Consider the following 18,866-nt stretch of genomic DNA (forward strand, 5'->3'; position numbering starts at 1 on the left):
AACTGTGCTTCAGAGTCAACTCTTCATGATGAGGACTGCATTGGAAATCATATACATTACCTGAAAGTTTTCTGAAAGTTCTGGGAAAAATTTCTCATACATTTTCAATTCTTCTAAAGGTCGTCCCAGTTCCTGTCTAGGCTTCAGTTTATTAATATCAGTCTCAATATCATCATTCTGAAACAACACCAGAACAAATTAATCTTCAACCCAGAATTAATGAACTTCTAAAATAATGATAATCAGCATTTATATCTGATGCAGACATGCTTTAAAAGTCAAATACCACTATTTTAAAATGAGCTGAACCACGCATTTCATCATTATTAAAAGCATTTTGATTTCATCAGTATCTCAACACTTCCATTTCAACAGAAACATCACAAACATAAAACAATTTTCTTGCTTTCATCGAAATGTATTATGCACAGACATCAGACTACCCTTTACATAAGATCTATGCATAACCCAACCATCTCAACCTGACGTGTAGAGATCTCATCTGACTGCAGTGACAAAGTAATAATTGCTTTGATGAAAGACGATATTCCCTTCATCAGGTCTCATGAATGCCTTGAATAAGTTGTCATTACAGTCCACAGACAGATGATTCAATCAACTCCTGAATACATGGAACATAAAAATACGGAATAAGGCTGTTCTGACTAAGTTTCCCTTCACGTCCTGAATGGAAGACGGAGAGCAGAAGAAAACCTTCCAAAAGCAATAAAACAATGGGAGATCCAATCTCTTCCATTGGCTGAACTTCAAGGTTACCTTGCTGAAAACACTGACCTAGTCAATCACCCTTTTCACCACTCAACACCCTTTTCATATTTAAATCCGTGGCTGTATACACAATTCAAGCAATTTAAAAATAAACAAGTAATTGCTGTATCTGATTTTTGCCCTTTAGCTTTATCTCATACCAACCTTAAAATGTTGGTCCTTGTCATCCTCAACTTCAGTTTCAATTTCTGATTCTGTTTCAGCATCATCATTGTCATCACTTTCATCTACGACATCATCCACTACGATATAAAATAAGTTTTGTAAGGCTGATCATTCGCTTAAGGTAAAATATATACTCAAAAAAGTGTATGTACCGGGTTTATTTTCTTTCTACTTAACACTTTAAAAAAAATGTAAAAAACAACTTGTTTTAAGTCCTGTAAAAGCCCGTAAATGTTAATTACTACAAGATTTAAAAAACAAAATGTTTGTTTCACAATACTGCAGACTCAATATATTAAATTTCCATGCAGTTTAAGACAGAACAAAGACCTCTGGCTTAAACAAAGCAAAACAAAAACAAAAAAGCATCTCAAAAAACAAACAAACAAAAACAAAAAAACAATGCAAAACAGCACACAGCCTTTAGAAATACTTTACAGTATAGAGGTGCCAAGAACATCTCAGCATGACTTGAGCTCAGCACAAAACCAGAGCTCAGCACAAAACCCTGCAGGAAATTTACCAACTGCCAATAAAAGGCTCACTTAGAAGTTTACAGAATCACACTTCAGAAATTATACTGATTTAATAAGGTATTCTTATGTATTGCTTTTACAATACTGACTCTACAAAATTATAGTTTTAATAAAATCAGAGTTTTATCACCCCCAGCATTCTGTATCTCTAGTAATGAAGTTTTTCTTAGAAAATAAAAATCATATGTATCTTATTTCTCTGGGTTTTCCAATTCTTTGTTTACAGATTTCAAACACAAAGAAAAAGTATCAATAGCCTACTTCAACAGAACAGGGAGTTACAAGAGAAGTGTTATGTGTATGTAACACTATATTAAGTAGAGATGTTACTTCTGTGGATTTTAGAACACAGTTGTAAATCACTTTTCTACTCTGAAAGTAAAGCAACCTCTAAACACTTGCAGTTTAGGTCTGTCCTAAATAAACTCTGATGAGATGTGTGTCTTTTTTCATAGCTATCACATTTTGTTTCAGAAAATGCTTTGAATAAAGTATTAAAACACCTGACTTCATCTCTTTACTTTGGAACAACTTCCTCGCAGCAATTCCATTATTTGTTTACCCAGATACCAAACTGTTTCCCCATATCTGAAAATGCACTAAGCATTAATTTTGCAAAAATAATGAGAGGCATTCACAATGGAGTGAATCTATTTCCTACAAGGCATCATACAAATAGTCTGCAGGTAAGTAATACCTACGAGATTGGAAGAGTCCAAGAATGTAAAAGAATATACTCATCATGCAAATAAAGGAAGAATCACAAAGGATTAAAGTCAACACTTCAAATGGTACATGTTAACCTAAATTTTGTACATCCAGTTTACCAGAGTAACAGAAAAAAAATTAAGGAATGTGTATTTCTGTAAAACAGGATGTAGTTACACTTCACACAGATAATACGTATGATGAGCTTAAAAGAGAGCCCATATAAGTTTGTAGATAAATATGTACAGAGCATGCTTTACAATTCAGAGTTTGACGACCATTTTAGAGGTTGATCATATTTAGTTCCTCTTTTTATTTTTCTTTTATATTATAACTCCAGAAACATAACCACATATGTACAGACAAAATTGTCATCAGTTAATATTAGAAACTGGTGCTCCACACTAACAGCTACAGACCGTTTGCTAGCTGATAAGAATCTCATTGGGGTCTAGGTTTTACTGGAGAAGATAAACACCTGTAGTTGATTCCACCTGACATACAGCGTATTAGACATACTCAAAGAAAAAACATTTTGAAATGACCATACCATCAGGAGGCAAATTGTACAGTTGAGCCACAGGACCACTGGCTGGAATAACTGGGAGTTGGAAATGAAAAGCACTTTTAATAGTTGGTAAAGGAAGACGATTTTTAGGAAAACATTTTCTCATTATTAGGCTGGATGTGTTGACAAGGGGATCAAGAGTTCTTACTGCAAGGCACTCCTGTTAACAGAAAAATAACGAAGACAAGAGAAAAGCATCTCTCAACCTAGTAGTCAAACTGCATTTGATTTTATAGATTTCTAAAATTCACTAATGGCGAAAATATTTGATATGAAATAAATTTTCAAACTTAAAACAGAAGCTTCCTTTGAAGGCTAAAAGAACTTCTGCCATCTGCCCTTAAACTCTCCTTTTTAAAACCCAGACTTCAAAGAGAAGGCTTTAAAAAAAATAAAATCAAACCACCCTCCCATAAATAGTCATAGCTGAATAAGAGTAAACAGGAATCTCCTCCTGCACCCTTTCCTTCTGCTTTAAGTTAAGAAAATAACCCTTACCCCCACAATTATGAATGATCATGAATATCATAAAAACTATGATAAATTTGAGGTGAGAAAGCGTTTTTAAAGAGACAAACTGAACAGCAAGAAAAAGAGATAAACTTACTTGTGAAGTGTTGTAAAGGATTTTCATTCCATTCGCATCAATGAATGCTTTTCTTCCCAATTTGATGTTCGTAACACTTTTAATACACTGTAAAACTCCTTTACGTATCAGCATGTATCTGTGTCGACTATCATGACGGTGCCAATCAACGTAAATTGTTAAAAGCACATGCACATATCCTCTGTCTACTGCTCTCCTGGCATTTGTTTCTTTATTTAAAAAGAAGTTAAGAAAGTAAATTAAAAATTGCCCGATTATTTCAGTATTACTTTCATATCCATTATTAAATTATTATTTTTACACAAATTATTGAACTATTGCATTTAAGGTGTTATTTCAGGCACACTTGGCAGTGTTTTACATCAACCTAATCATAAAAAATGCTAGCATATTTTCTAGACATTTCTTAGAAGCCCTATGTTTGTCAGTATTGCCAAAATTTTAACTAAGTCATTCAAAGCCACACATATATATATACACATATATACCTCAGCTGTACAATGAGATTGCTGCACATTTAACTTAACTCCTTATTGCAATTGGGAAGTATAATTACAAAGAGAATGAACTTATATCAAACATCAATAACAAGTAATAGGCAAAATATTTTGAATCAATATGGAAATCATTAGCAGAATTTCCTCAGGTATTTCCATCTTGTTAAAATGAACCTATATGTTCAGTCATTATTGCTCCAAGACAATAAGACTTATTATTTATTAGTCGTATATAATAAAATGTTCAGATTTTGCTGTTCTGTTTTTTTGTTTTGTTTTTCAATTAAAAACCCAATTTAAACATAAATTGGTTTGGAAAAGTGAGTACTAGAAAAATTTCTCTCCTCTTTTTTTTTTTTTTTTTTAACTAAAAGCATGCAATAAAAATAATGTACATAATAGACACCAGTAAATGGCAAGCGTACATATGCTACACAATTTTAAAACACATCATTTGTGTGTTGTTTTTTTATTATTTTGGAATAATTTATTAAATAACATTATTTGCTTGTCTAATTTATTTTGCATTGTATTCGCATAATTGTCTTCTGCCAAACAAAACTCGTATAAGTCTCATCTTAAAGTCTCATCTTAAAGACAACAAGCACAGGACATATTACTCCCATTAGAAGTGACCAAATGACTGAGTTCAGTTCTCTATACTTTGTTCTTCAGAATAACATTGCACTTCATTTTCATATGTGTGTGTGTTACACTTAAAGGTAATTGTAAGATACTGTAAGCTAGCAAATGAAAAAAAAAAAGCTTATGTAAAGCCTATCTATCAATATCAAAACACTGTGTAAACACAGGACTTGAAACAAATTTCTTACTATTTGTAATCCTTACGGTATTACAGCAACTATCACTCACATCTATGAACTGAAAATACTCAATCCCTAAATGTTACCCACTTATTGGGTAATTGGTATGCTAAAACCACACACCAGAAATGAATGCTTTTATGAAAAGATTTACTTACATGAAGTGTAGGAAGTTACAGTGTCAAGACCCCTCAGGACTGAATAAGAATTATCTCAAAATAAATGCACAAGACCTCCTGTTTCAAAATACACACCTTTTCAACATTTAATTTCTCTTCCCAACACTAAAATTTGACTGCAAATTCACAGAACAGAATACCAGAAATAATTCATAAATATTTATTTCCCTGGATTTTCCAAGGAGAAACTCCCAAATTAGTAAATACAAAAACCCAAAAGACCAAGTGTCACTCTCATCAAACCTGAGAAAACTCTAAGAAGTGTCTCAGAACTTTCCTGTCACACCTGAAATAGTTGTCTGCAAATCTAATCATGCCTCAGTCCTTATCCAACTCTACTAGAACAACTAGGAATGTTGCAGTTTTTAGAGATAATGAGTTTTTAACCCCTTGCGAGTTATAGTCCTGGTGCAAAATCAGCAGAGAAGACGTTTGCCAGGGTCTGCTGCCATCAGCCAACGTCTGGGAACAGACCCTTGTTCTCTTACCCCTGGTTCCACTTCATGGTCATCACAGACAGACTTGTCTTTAGGACCCAAGATCTAATTCATCAGAAAGGTATCTGAAAAACCCAGTATTTTCCCCTGTCATCCAACAGATATTTTCAGATATGTGTATGAAGAAGATGCATTGGAGATAAGCTACAGGTATCCATGGCTGCAGGGCTGAGGTGTGACTGTAAAACCGCCTTGGTTCCAGACCAGTTCTGCAGAAGCTGTGCAGCCTTTCTGCAGCAGAACTGAAGAGACAGTAACTGATTATTAAATATATATGTACTGTTCAAAAACGGAAGTACCAGAGACCAATAAAACCGTAACCTTATCCTAGCCCTGGTTTTGTTCTGGCCACAGACTTAGTATTAGATCTACTCTTTGTCTATATACACAAACATCTGTATGTTTATACACACACATATATATCTCAGCTAGACAAACAGTTTCTTGTAGTTAAACACTTACTTGATTTTAGCAATGCAGCAAGTGTGTCTAAAGCAACCCTGTCAATATAACAAGAAAAGTCAAACAACAAACAACTAGTGAACTTCATCTACAACATTGTAAAAAATAAAAATAAAAAATACAGCTAACAGATTTCTTTAGCATCTAACTAAATGTTCTCCTGGTTGTGCTGTATCACAGCTTTGGCTTTAAAAAAATAGTTTTATTAAACTATCATGCATCTCTTCTATATCTGAAATCTGATGGTGAAATTTAAAAACATCAACATAATGGCTATACAAACTTAGTCTTTGCAAAAAAAAAAAAAAACAGTTAAGTGACAACGCAATGTTTATGAACTATATTCAATGGATGAGGTATTTCTAACACCCATGTTTTTATGTTTGCAGCAGAGCAAGTACTTCTGTAAAATAAAGGACACTGGTTTAGAAAACTGTAGGTCAAAACTTGCAGTGTATAAATATAGAGATGTAACACTCAATGTGCACTGCAATACAAGATCACTCAAGTTATTTTGCACACAAGGTTTTGTCTGAACTAAATCAAGATGTACAACTAGAAAACATATATATTTATTTTTACCCGCTTTGTAAGGATAGACTTCACACATCTGATCTCAAACCATAAACAAGGATATCAAGATTACTCACATCATGGAATAGTAAGTTCATGTGTTTAATTTTAGACGGGGCTTGAAGGGACAGGGCTTTTTTTTTTTTTTTTTTTAATAGAGACACTGCAACAACCACAAGTACCAGATTTAGATAACATTTTGTAACAGTTTGTAGTAAAGTTTGAATATGAAAAACTTGGGGTTTCATATTCAAACATCATTTTGTTAAGCAGATTAAAAAAAAATCTGTTTCCCCGCAAGTATGCACTTCTAAAAGTTGGTAGTAATGTAAAGAAATTGCTATCTCCAGGAAGATACACTTACTCATTTTAACCCTAAGCTCTCTAAAAAACAAACACAAAACACAAAAACAAATAAACAAAAAACACCCTTGGAAAGAAAAAAAATCTAAAGACACCACTTTTAAGGTTCTCAGTGAAATGTTCTTTATTTTATGCAATAGTCCACTAGAGAGCTGGAGTTTCCTATTCTATTGTCTTTGAGAATTGATAATTGCTTTCAAATGGAACATAAAGAAAATTGTATTACACAAAAAAACAAAAACAACAACAACAACAACAACAACAAAAACACAGATAATGTCACTCTTCATCTGGGAGCCAATTCAACAGACAGAAAAATTATGGGATTGTCCTGATTGGTTTGTCCTGATTTGGGCATGGCCACTGTACAGTTTCCATGCAGAAATATTAGAGGCAAAAAATAACATTTATATTATTTTACCTGGACTATAACTACATATTCTACTATACTCTAAAAGAAGTCATATTTGTAGCTCTTCCTCCCACTTCCCTTCACTTTAACTTTCAAATACTAGTTACATTTGATTTCTCTAACATTCTTTTTTATAAAAAGTTTTGAAACTTATCTAAAGATTTTTTCCATATACTGTATTAAAAAGACATTACTTACTTCATAAGGCTAGTGTTCTTTTTACTAAAAGGCCCAATGATCTTAAACATCAGTTCTACTACTCCATTCTTTCCCAAGGACACTGCATTTACAGCTGGAAAAGTTAAACAAACAAAAAAGATAATAAGGAAGGCAAAAGAAAAATCAATACACAAACTAAAATCGAAGCTAGTAAATTCTCAAGTACCAGACGCATATGCTTTAAGACAAACAATGACAAGCAGACACTACTCTTCATATAATCACTGTAAAAATCAAGTCCTGATAAAACTTGCAAAAGAAAAAAAAACGTACTTACTACTTTACAGATAAAATTAACACACTAGCTCTTGTGCATGCTTCTGCTTCCCCTGTTACTGATGTGTATCATAAAAAGGATTTGTATTTTTGTAAAGCTCATGGTTTAATCGAGACAGCATGGTGTCTAAATTTTTGGGTCTGTCAGGTTCTATGACTTGCTGTTACCCTTCATTATCTGGATAGACAGGTCTATCAACCAGCATTTGCAAGCTAACACTTCTTGAGTTATGTTTTCTCAGAAAAAAAAAATAGTAATCCAGTGGGAAGGGTACAAATTAAGAGAAATGGTGCTAATACTGACAAAATGCATGCTACATGGTTTATAAAGGCACCGGAATTTAATTCCAAACTGAGCTTACAAATACACAGTCTTAGAAAAATAAGAAGAGAGCAACTAAGCAATGAGACAAGTTCAACATCATAAGTGCCACATGAGTACAATTCAACGCTTGTACCCAAGTTGCAATTTCATCATTAGTGGAACTATTACAACACTAGAAGTTAAGGAAAATGAGGACTATTCTAGTAGCAAATGTAAACAAAGTTTAAGTAACACCAGCCATCAACATGAAATAAACTACTACTTTTTACGTTTGTAAGGAGTGGGAAATAGAGAAGGACAGAAGTGATCTAAGCATAATCCAAATTAGAGATTCAGTTCAATCTTCCATTTTCAGGCTTAAGAAAGTTAACCTGTATGAAAGCTATCCTGTATGAACATCTGTATTATCTTCTCCCATTTAAAAGCATTTTACCTCATTATCAGACAGCTCAACAGAAATAAAGCTTCCACATAAATTACTGGAACTTTACAAATTCTCATGCGAGTAATCTGAAAACATTCTTACAGGTCATCAAATCAATTCTCTCAGAAAACTGTTGGTACACTTTCATATTCATACATTTATTTAAAAGGCTGAATGTCCATTTTGAGTTCAGTGGAAGAAAAAATCAGCGCAATTAACAAATGGGATGTTCTGTGAGAATCACACTGTTTTCAGCAACTTCCTCCTACTTGTACAATGAACTAGGCTTTCATGGAAGAGTTTTCATTGAATTTCAGTAAAGGGAAGGTTAAACAAAAAAAGTAAATATTTCCCGTGAGAACTAAGTTTTAAATTTGCAACCATTAATTAAAATAAAAATACACTAAAAAAAAATCATGAGCACGCGTAATAAAGAGTAATTCTTTCATTTGAAGTGCTTTTGCAAGCACAATGTTAGCATTCCTGGTTTAGGTCATACAGCACCAGCATTTATGCAAATGATGTGCACCCAAATTCTACATATTCAAATGCATTAAAGAATGCCAACCATATGTGAACCACTGAACAAAAACCAAAAGATGCACAAGTACAAAAACTTCACAGCTTTTATTAGACTTAAGCAATTTGACAATATAAAAATCAAATTCTCCGTTAACCATAGTAACTTTAAGCATTTAACATTAAACAAGTATGTAGATGCTATATTTTTTAACCATATCTATGTAAAACGTATGTATTATAAGCAAAAGAAAAATATTCAACCAATACTTACAGTTGGTTGAATAAACTCGTAATACTTGAAGGCATGGTAAAATTAGCCTGTGGTTCTGTAAATTATGCTTCACTAAATTCAATGATATGTTCAGGGCACCATTAATTCTTGCCTTCATGCCAATCTTTTTGTCTGACATCAAAGAAATAAAAGATCAATCAAATCAGTTTTGAAATTATCATTAAAAAATAGAAGTTAAATAAACTGTGAATTCCTATAAGTGCTATGTTAACTTTGTGGATTTACTTATATTAAATATAATTTATATGGCATATTAAATATACATATTTACCATGTTTTACTCCCCTCTACTCCTCCTTTTCTTCTCTACTAATTCTGAGCACATGGATGTTTATTCAGCAATATAATTTTCTTAAACTTTAATTACAAAACTGCAAAGTATTAAGCCATATTACATAAGTGCATCATCATCACCTTTTGGACCAATTTTTGCAAGAAGTGTATGAAGAAGCACCATTAATTCTTCATTTGGGGGAGACTCTCTGTTGGCATTCAAAAGCAGCTGCAACAAGATCTGTGTCCCTCCTTTAGTGACCAAGACACTTGCTCTCCGACCACCACCTAGAAATTTAATACACAATTGATATCTTCATAACCAAAGAGCAGTTAACTCTAAGCTATAGATAATATAAAAGAAGACTTTAAATAGCAATATTGAGAGCGGTATTTTCTTCAAACGTGAAGAAAAACATGATGGACTTAGACCTACAGCAACACAAAATATACATGCATGATTATTTAAAAAGTCACTTCAGTCTTTATGCTCTTTTGATTCTTTCGAAGTCTAAAATGCGTATAAAGACAGCTTTAGCAACCTTCAGGGAAAAATAAATAAACAAAACAAGTCTACATAAGAATACAAGAATATAATGACAAACTACTATCTTAATGAACACTTACCAATTGAGACTAATTCAATGAGAATGTTTAGTATATTTAGAATAGTTTGAGGATCTCTTGTATTCTGCAATAAAAAAGATATTTGATTAATTTAGAAGTCCAATAGGGTTTTAGATATTTAAATGTCACTAAAGTCAAACAAAACTTCAGATGTTACTTTCCAGCTAACCTTCACACCATGCAGCCTGAATTAACCACAGAACCAATTAAAATATAGTTCTTAGTATGACATATTAAATGGAATGTTTGAAAAAATAAGGGAGAGAATTAATTAAATCCTCTATGATACTTAAAAGACCTTATTTAATCATTAGAGAGTCCTTTGACAAACTCAAGTTTTAGAGAACAGCTAGAATAACAACGTATTTAAAAATTCAAAGCCCAGATGATAGGAAAACTTGCAGCGTACACACAAGCAGAAAGATTAAAATGTTTTACCTCTAGGGTTGACAGGATAACTTCTATTCCAGTGGAACCCTTAGATGTCATCTCCTTCCTGGTTTTTTCTGCCAGTAAGAAAAAGAAGGCCAGTTTTCTTTTAAGGAAATATTTTTTATTTTTTTTATCTTCCGTATTGGTTAGTATTACATCACCAGACACTTCTGTCTTTAGATTGAAAGTGACTTTTGAGATAGCCTGACAAGTGAAGATAGCCTGAAAGGGGCTAGAAATAAACAACATTTGGAAAATAGGGGAAGAAGCAAAGCAAAAGCATCTGTAACTCTATGTACTTGTGAGGCTAATTCATGGAATCAGATATATAAATCTTCAGTGGATCAGTCTACCACGGAAACAGGTCATCTATGAGCAGCAGTGAAAATAAACATGAGCCTTTTTAACAGTAAATAGATTATTCTTCATATGAATACTGTTCAAAGTACCTTTTATCAAACAAAGTAAACCTCTTTCTGTATTAACTGAGTATCAATATAACTGCAGCAGCTAAATATTTTATAATGTATCAAATATGACAGTATCACATTAGCTGTTCTTACACTGTGAATTATGACTTAAATTGACTACAATATAATACATGCAATAATTTATTATATAAATTCTGAAAAAATATATTATATTGACGATACAAAATGTATTCGGTGTAACCAGTATTATACCAGGTAATTTTAAACATAGCCTTAAACATGTGCCTTCAACAGCCCATGACAGAAATAGATGGATAAAAAAGTTTAGCAAACAGAAAAAGAAAAAAGAAAAAGTCCAGTAGAGAATAAACAGAAGGAAGAAGGTTCAAAAGGAATACTATTACAAACAAAAAACAGGTATTTACCCTGACTCTGAACCAGATGAAGAATCTTTGAGGTAACATATCTGGCATTATCTGCTTCTCCTAATACAGAGTCCAAATTGATCTTCTCCAGCTGTGACAGCAGAGACATAGTCCGAGAATTGGTAGAAACGCTAAAGAAAAAAAAAAAAAAAGAATTTTTACCTTAATTTGTCTATCCACACAAAGCATGAAATCAACCATTAGATGAGGAAAAAAAAAAAAAAGAGGAAAAAACACTAAAAACAGGAAGAGAGAGTAGGAGGAGTGGCTATTTCTGTCATTTATAAAACCACCATAATTCTCCTCAATTCTGGCAACTATTCTTAACTGTTCCGGCAACAAATTGTGCAAAGCCTACATTTCAGCAAACTAATTATATTTGAATATCATATCTAAGAGCAAGTGTGAAGAGGTTAACTGGTTGCAGAAGGTTAAATACAGATATATGTTTCTCTCTGTCAATCTGAGTAACTTCTGTTGAATGTAGTCAAGTGCCAAGTTAATGTATCAAACCAACTATTGAAGAAAAATAGGCGACTTCTTGTAGTCCCAAAGACCGTTTGTCATACGGGACGGTCTTCAAGAAGTGAAGGAAAAGATAATCATTCACAAAGTAAGAAAGTCAACACTCACCAGCTAAAGAAAAAGACCACGATTTTGAGTACAAAACTTCAGAAAATCTCCAAATGTATCAACAGAGTTTGGATTCATCATGAACACAAACAGTATCTTGGCTTGCCATTACATACTTGCCTTGAAAATGTACTTTAATATAAGAAACTATTTCAAAGCAGGTATTTATATTTAGAGGTAGATTACAGAGAAAGAATTCATGTAAATATTTAGAGTGCTCAAAATAAAGTCAGTCTAGAATTGTTTTATTTACTCTTCAGTTTTAGGCCATTACAATTATTCAGAATAGTTTTCAGATTAATGTTCTTACATGAAAGCCATTTTTAGACAAATGTTTAACATTTGAATTATGGTCATATAATTAAATAGAGGAAATGATTTCCCAGGTAAAACTACATTGACTTTTCACTTCTGTACCATTAGAATCCTGCAATAATCAACAATAATTCATTTTAGACACATACTCTTCTGACTATCTGCAATAAAACTGACGTATATAACGTTAACCTTATAAAGACTGTCAGTTTTGTTTATAACTATGCAGAATTATTACATCTTCATTTGTATTTTATGTCTTGGAAAACACCTCCCACAGCTAACTGTTTAACTGTGGGCATAAATGTTAAAGTCAAGGAAAAAAGGTAGCTGATGGCAAAGGTCACACCACTGTGAAAGCACACTGATACAGCAGTTGCAGAGGAAACTGCTTCCACAACTATTATTTACATGTCAGTGTGGAAAAGTGAAGTGCATAGCCAAAAAACAACTTGAGATTACACATGGTACTTATAAATTATTAACACCAGTACTAAGAAATGGCAATACTAATTACAGAGCTTCAATCAAAGTAATTTTCTACTGAGAAGTGTATCATTTTCTCAGTCATTTGCTAGGCTTTGGTTCAAAAGTATTTTCAATCTCAAATAAATCTGACTTGCTTAAATGCTATGTTTTAATCTATAACTGAAGTAATCACCTCTAGTTCCTTCTCACCATTCAATACCACGCTGAATAGTAATAATAAAGCTGAAATTATTTATTTGCTTAAATGTTGTTCTGTTGTTTCTACTTCTCCATTTTTCACTTGAAACTTGACCTTGAAATACTCCAAACTGAGCCCAAAACTGTAATGAAATACGCAAGCTTTGTTGATGTGGTCACAGACTTCCAAAGGCCATTAACTTCACCTGCCCCATAGCAAAAATAATAGTCCGGGCAACCCACAAAGAAGCCACTGTGTAGCAGAGCTGCTGTTTTACATGTATACGTGCATGTGAGAGCATGCATATTTGGTGGGGGGTAGTGAGGGAGTATTTCCATTTAGGTATATCACTGGTCTCAGAATGACATAAATGTAGTTTAAAAGTAGGAAACAAACAAGGACAACAAAGATGTTCTATAATAACAAACAAAGGAAAAGGGAATACAGGTTTTTCTAAGCACAAAACTTCTTTAAAGAAATTAATGCTTCTCCGAAAAGGAACACTGGCACGTGGAAGTTATATACCACACAGAGACAGTTAACATCTGGCATAATCTCTTCACACTTACTAAAAGCTTTAAGGGGTTTAGGAAGGGTAAATAATCCTCACCACAGTCTGGGATAACAATTTAAGCCCAACAGTACAGGGGTGTAATCTCCTCCTGGTGCCAGAATTTCTAGTAAGAGCAACCAGCACTCACCGCAGCACTTGACCTGTTATCTTTAAAATGATTTTAGGCTATTGATCTTGCAAGAATTTTTCCATCAGAAATATAGCCAAACCAACTTCAAACCCTCAGATCACACAGTAAAATGTTCTTGAAATTATACTTGCCCAGTGTCTATGCTCAAATATAAATCAAAGTCATAATTTCTTCTTACCTATTTTCCTAACTGAAAATTCTTTATTTCCTCCTTAAAACAAGAATTACATTTTTATTATATCCTACACCGATATACATAGTGGCATATAACACTGACAGATGTCAGTATCTGCACTGTACATTAAAAAGGCTGTAGGACACAAAATTATGTCAGCTAGGCTGACTGATTCTGCTCCTGCTCATAACATCACCGTGACAACCCATTTGACCTACGAATCAAGTTTGGGATGGAACTCTCTTCTGGTATCTGTAATGCAAATACGTATGTCTTGTCAAATAAACAAGCCAGGATCCATATCTAGAAGACTGCTCTCAAAAACAGAGGTATCACAGAATTCAGTGATTTTAATTCATCAGCCACGTAAAACAAAGAAATAATCAGAACAGCACAATAAAAGCAGTGTCCAGTCAAGCTAAATTTCCTCTTAAATTGCTGACGTTGCAGAACCTCACATGAATACCCTGAACACTGCGGCCTGCCTTTCATCTAAGACTTCTTCAAAGTCTTACCCTGCTTTTTAACAAGGAAAGCATTTTTCGCTTCACCCATTGTAAAGCCTTCTCGTTAAGAGGACTCTGTAGTCACTGAGGCTTACACTGAGGTTTTCACTATCTCTAATTACAATAAGCATAGCTAAGGAGCATTAACTCCTTAACTCTAACTTCACAAGGTCATCAAAACTGTTCTCCTCAGAGATGAATCACGGCCACATTTGCACTTCCTGACAGACAAATGTCCAACCTGTCCTTAAAGCCTGCTAAAAACAGGAACTAAATAACCAAAGACAGCTCCATTGCAAGGCTTTGCATACTTTCATTTACAAGTTTCAATAAGAATTGGTATATCAGAGAAATAAGATTGAAGCCAAAATACCCTATTATTCTGCACTGAGAATTTTTTTTAAATATCAGTTTGATGAAACTAGGTGGTTCAATCTGTGCCAGCTCAAAAGAATAAAACTGTTTTTTTTTAAATATATATTCACATATATTTTTTACAGAATTATTTTTACATTTTTATACACAGAAAAAAAATATAAAAATAAAAAAGTATTTCAAGCTTGCTGATGTTTAACAGGGTTATTGCCTTCCATAGTTAATTGCATAGCTTCTTCAAGTATTTGTTAAAATAAACTATCATGAAAGTAACAACTCTTGAAATCTTCTGTAATTTCACTGTTGTGTGTCCTAATTGTATGCTGAGTCGTAGGGTTGTTGGAGAATTAAATATATCTTGTGACAAATTCCATGACTTCCTGTGCAGTTTTGTGAACTTGTCCTTTAATTCATTCAGTAGTAATCATTTGTATGTTTTCCTGTATCTGTATGAAATTAATTGATATTTATTTCAATGAAATGGAACGTATATTCAGTTATATACGGACATGTCTGAGATTAAATGCAGACAAATTTAAAGTGTGCAAAGTTACTTCTTAAAAATCAAGCTACATTATGCTAATCAATATCAACTCCCTCAGTGTTTCAGGACATAAATTTCTACTCTCTCATCAGGGACACACAATGAATATTTTATTTATATTACTAATAACATGGACCATGTCTTCACAAATCTCAAATGGCTTGATGCTGAGAAGTCAGTTTAGTTTGAAATTTACCTTTTTTCAGATGATAATTTTACTTTGTTCATATCGGAAACCTTATTCTTCAAATCACCATCTCTGATAACCTGGAAGATATTAAACAGTTACATATTATCAGTATCTATTGCTCTTTAATGCTGAAGTGTTACCACCATATTGAGCATCTCTGCACTAGAAATGTCAAATGAGTTAATCCTCATCGATCACACTTCTCTGCACTGGCACAAGCTTTTCCTCTCTATGGTCTATGACACAGCTTTTAAAATAAAGCATTGCAGTGTAAGCATGCAGTGTGGTTCCACGTTGTAATTCAGTCCTACCAAGCTCAGAGCCTGATTACAATAAAACAGGAATTGGTATCAGAGATTTAACAGCCAATGTTTTCATGTCCACAACTAAGACACCAAACAAAGCTCCTCCTGAAGTCAGTACATGCCCATTTTTAAACTTCCTTGATATTGTTGTGAGATACCACAACATGCTTATTTCTGACTGCCATTCCATGTATCCATAGGATAACTAGGAATAGGGGCACTGCAAGAAACATGGAGCGTTTGGTGTTCTTATTTAAGCAAGACCTGAATACATTTCTTGGACAGAACCCATATCGTGCTAAGGACACAATTTTCCTACCCTTTTAAGGACATAGTGTCCTCAGGGTACACTGTTTCCTCAAATGGTGCCTCCAAGCAATTAAGGTTGCAGTCTACAGGGCCATTAACTGAACCTCAGTACTCCCATTTGAGATCTAATATGAATAGCACATACTCTATTGAAAAAAAAAAAAGAAAAAAAAAAAACAACTAACCAAACAACAAGAACAACAACAAAAAAAAAAACACAGTGTTTTCAAAGGGCACGGTGGTTAGTTTTAAGACAGAAGTTGTCCAGAGATATAGGAAGTGAGAATGAAGGCAATAATGCAGTTGTGAAATGCAGACAAGAAACAGACCCCACAGAGAAATTTGTAAGACTTACCAAAAATATTACCAAAAATATTTGTTCAGTATATATAATAACCAGTTTTTGATTCCTGGTAAATTCCATTTGGCAACTGCTAAAAGCCTAAAGCAGATGAAGAATGAAGCAAGCTTATTTCCAGACTTACCCAAAGACAGAATCTTTTTCCAACAGCCAGGAAGCAATTGCTCAGATTTTTAAAATAATTGCAGCCTGACTCAAGCTAACAGGTGTTCTAGATTTGACCAAGTAACCTTCAAGTATACGCTACCTTGACTTCATTTAAAGAAAATGAATAGTTACAGGATAATAACTGTGTCCACCAAAAAGCAGACAATCAGAAAGATTACAAAGTCTGGATTAGTTGAATCAGGCTGCTGGTCTTACAGGGGGAAATTATTAGATTCCTGAGTTCAAGTAGCCAAGTGCTGTTTAGCTAGCAGCCTTGACCTGCTGTCAGACAGATGATGAACAGTCTGCCAGTGCCAATGGTTTCTACATAGTATAATGTACTGAACTGCTTTACACGTACAGCCAGCTACAGAGATGAACTATCTTGAACTACAAGGTCTTAATTTGTTCGACTCTAAATTTGACACAAAGTATTTCAGTAAACACAACGTACAAATACTTCAGGACAAGGGGAAAAAGACAAGCTGGTAAGAAAGTATGAGAACCCCTGAAGACAAACAAACAAAAAACAGCAAAAACAAGCAGGTAGAAAAAGAAAAGAACACATACACCAGCAATCCAGAGGGTTGTGGTGGAACATATATACATAGTAAAGTAACAAACTCTCTCTTTGACTTTCCACTAATGTAGAATATATGAGACGATGTAAAAATATATGATGCTGCATTTGAATAAAGTATTGCTAGGAAGGTAAAGACAGAAGGTGCATGGGGCTCAATTTAAACATTTTTTAAACACAGCTAGTGACACTAGTCTGCCAGGACAGAGCAGAGCAGAGGATAAATTAGCAACGATTATTAAGCATTTGGAAGAGCACCTGAAGAAAACAAAACAAGAAAAACAACAATTAAGCCTTAGACTGAAGGGAAACAGAGGGGAGCAGAAGGTGTTGACTAGTTAAATATATGCTGGATTTTGTGGAATCGCCCTCAGTCATTTCGTACTGTCTGTGGCACTTTATACCCTGTTCTCCCACCTGGGCAGTGCAAACAGGCAAATTCCTTGTAGGAAATTTCTTCAGACAAGTAAATTTCCAAATCAGAAGCTGCACTTACTGCAACAACACTACCAACACTAACATATGAAACAGACTGCAGGAGGTTGCACGTAATTTTCACTTTATCCTTTCTCCCCCAAAAGTAAAGACACGCCTTATGTGGCACGCATTTGCCTACTTCTCACGTAAATTCTCTGTCATTGAGCCACCCACTCACCTTTGCTGCTGATCCATCTCTTCAGCCCTATGAGACTCATGGGCAAAGCTTAAGCAAAAGGGCAGAGAACAGACCCAGTATTTACCTTTCTCATAAGCTTGAGAATGTGCTGAAACAGAGTAACGTGGAGCCTTCCGGGATATATAACCACAAAGCTACTAGAAAAAATAACCAGCACTCTTACAAAGCTATTTTCTTTTGCTCAAAACAATAGCTAAAGAAATGACAGGCACCATTTTGCTCATATCTCACATCCAGGAGTGTCTATTAGGCATTACTGGAAAAACCTGCTAGACTGCAGGGACTCATAAGGACACCATCTTCCTGAGCACTAAGGCGACTTACACATCAGATAAACGCCAAGATGCTCTGCCCCTCCAAGACGGCAGCAGTTCTGCCAGAAATTGCAATAGGATTCAGAGGAAATTTTACTGGCACAAGCTAGGTAGCAACCTGTGCAGAGAGGGAAAGAGGAATTGGTAATTCTGGCACTGTGTTCTTGATGTTGGATAATACCATACCACTATCACGGAACACCTGGCCTCAGGACTTTTGCAAGAAAACATACAAGGGATGATGGCCCAGGTCACAGGATCCAGCTATCAACAGCCTCATTTATCAACAGCCTCAGTCCCTGTTCTTTCCATGTGGATGAAGAAACTTGTACGTTTGGGCTTTTCTTTGCTGACTGACAGGTTTGACATTTCCTCCTTACTGTGACCCCCCTGAGATCATGCATCAAGTACTTGTGATACTTGGTGTCCAAACCCTTCATTAGGGACACCAATTCTTTCCTTGGTCTCACCTATCCATATCCATGTACAGTCAGACCTGGCTCTTTCCCATCTTAGGTAGTCACGTGCTTTCATGATCCTAAATCCACTATTTTGGGGGAAGAAGCACCTAGAATGCCATCTGTTAATAATAATAATAATAACAACAACAACAACAATAATAATAATAACAACAATAAA

General features: G+C 34.2%; 1 protein-coding gene across 11 annotated transcripts in view; it reads right to left on the reverse strand.

Annotated features, from left to right (window-relative positions):
- The window catches only part of AGTPBP1 (ATP/GTP binding carboxypeptidase 1), a 65,616-nt gene that overhangs the window by 34,685 nt on the left and 12,065 nt on the right, over positions 1–18,866 (reverse strand). For 9 of the 11 annotated variants that reach the window (XR_011091368.1, XR_011091367.1, XM_068667582.1 and 6 more), the window contains 12 exons: positions 15,542–15,612; positions 11,427–11,557; positions 10,577–10,644; positions 10,139–10,202; positions 9,653–9,799; positions 9,218–9,349; positions 7,379–7,472; positions 5,833–5,870; positions 3,374–3,582; positions 2,749–2,926; positions 934–1,031; positions 61–177 (listed from right to left, as the gene is read on the reverse strand). Coding sequence is in view for 9 of the 11 variants with exons in the window: in XM_068667582.1 (XP_068523683.1) it covers positions 61–177; positions 934–1,031; positions 2,749–2,926; positions 3,374–3,582; positions 5,833–5,870; positions 7,379–7,472; positions 9,218–9,349; positions 9,653–9,799; positions 10,139–10,202; positions 10,577–10,644; positions 11,427–11,557; positions 15,542–15,612 (1,347 nt within the window). In the remaining 2 variants the exon portion in view is untranslated. Of the gene's footprint in view, positions 1–60; positions 178–933; positions 1,032–2,748; positions 2,927–3,373; positions 3,583–5,832; positions 5,871–7,378; positions 7,473–9,217; positions 9,350–9,652; positions 9,800–10,138; positions 10,203–10,576; positions 10,645–11,426; positions 11,558–15,541; positions 15,613–18,237; positions 18,346–18,866 lie in introns of those variants that run through there. The other 2 variants (XM_068667587.1, XM_068667584.1) reach the window with 2 other exon arrangements.

Source organism: Anas acuta, chromosome Z (assembly GCF_963932015.1).
Source record: "Anas acuta chromosome Z, bAnaAcu1.1, whole genome shotgun sequence".
In the NCBI taxonomy this organism is placed as follows: domain Eukaryota; kingdom Metazoa; phylum Chordata; class Aves; order Anseriformes; family Anatidae; genus Anas; species Anas acuta.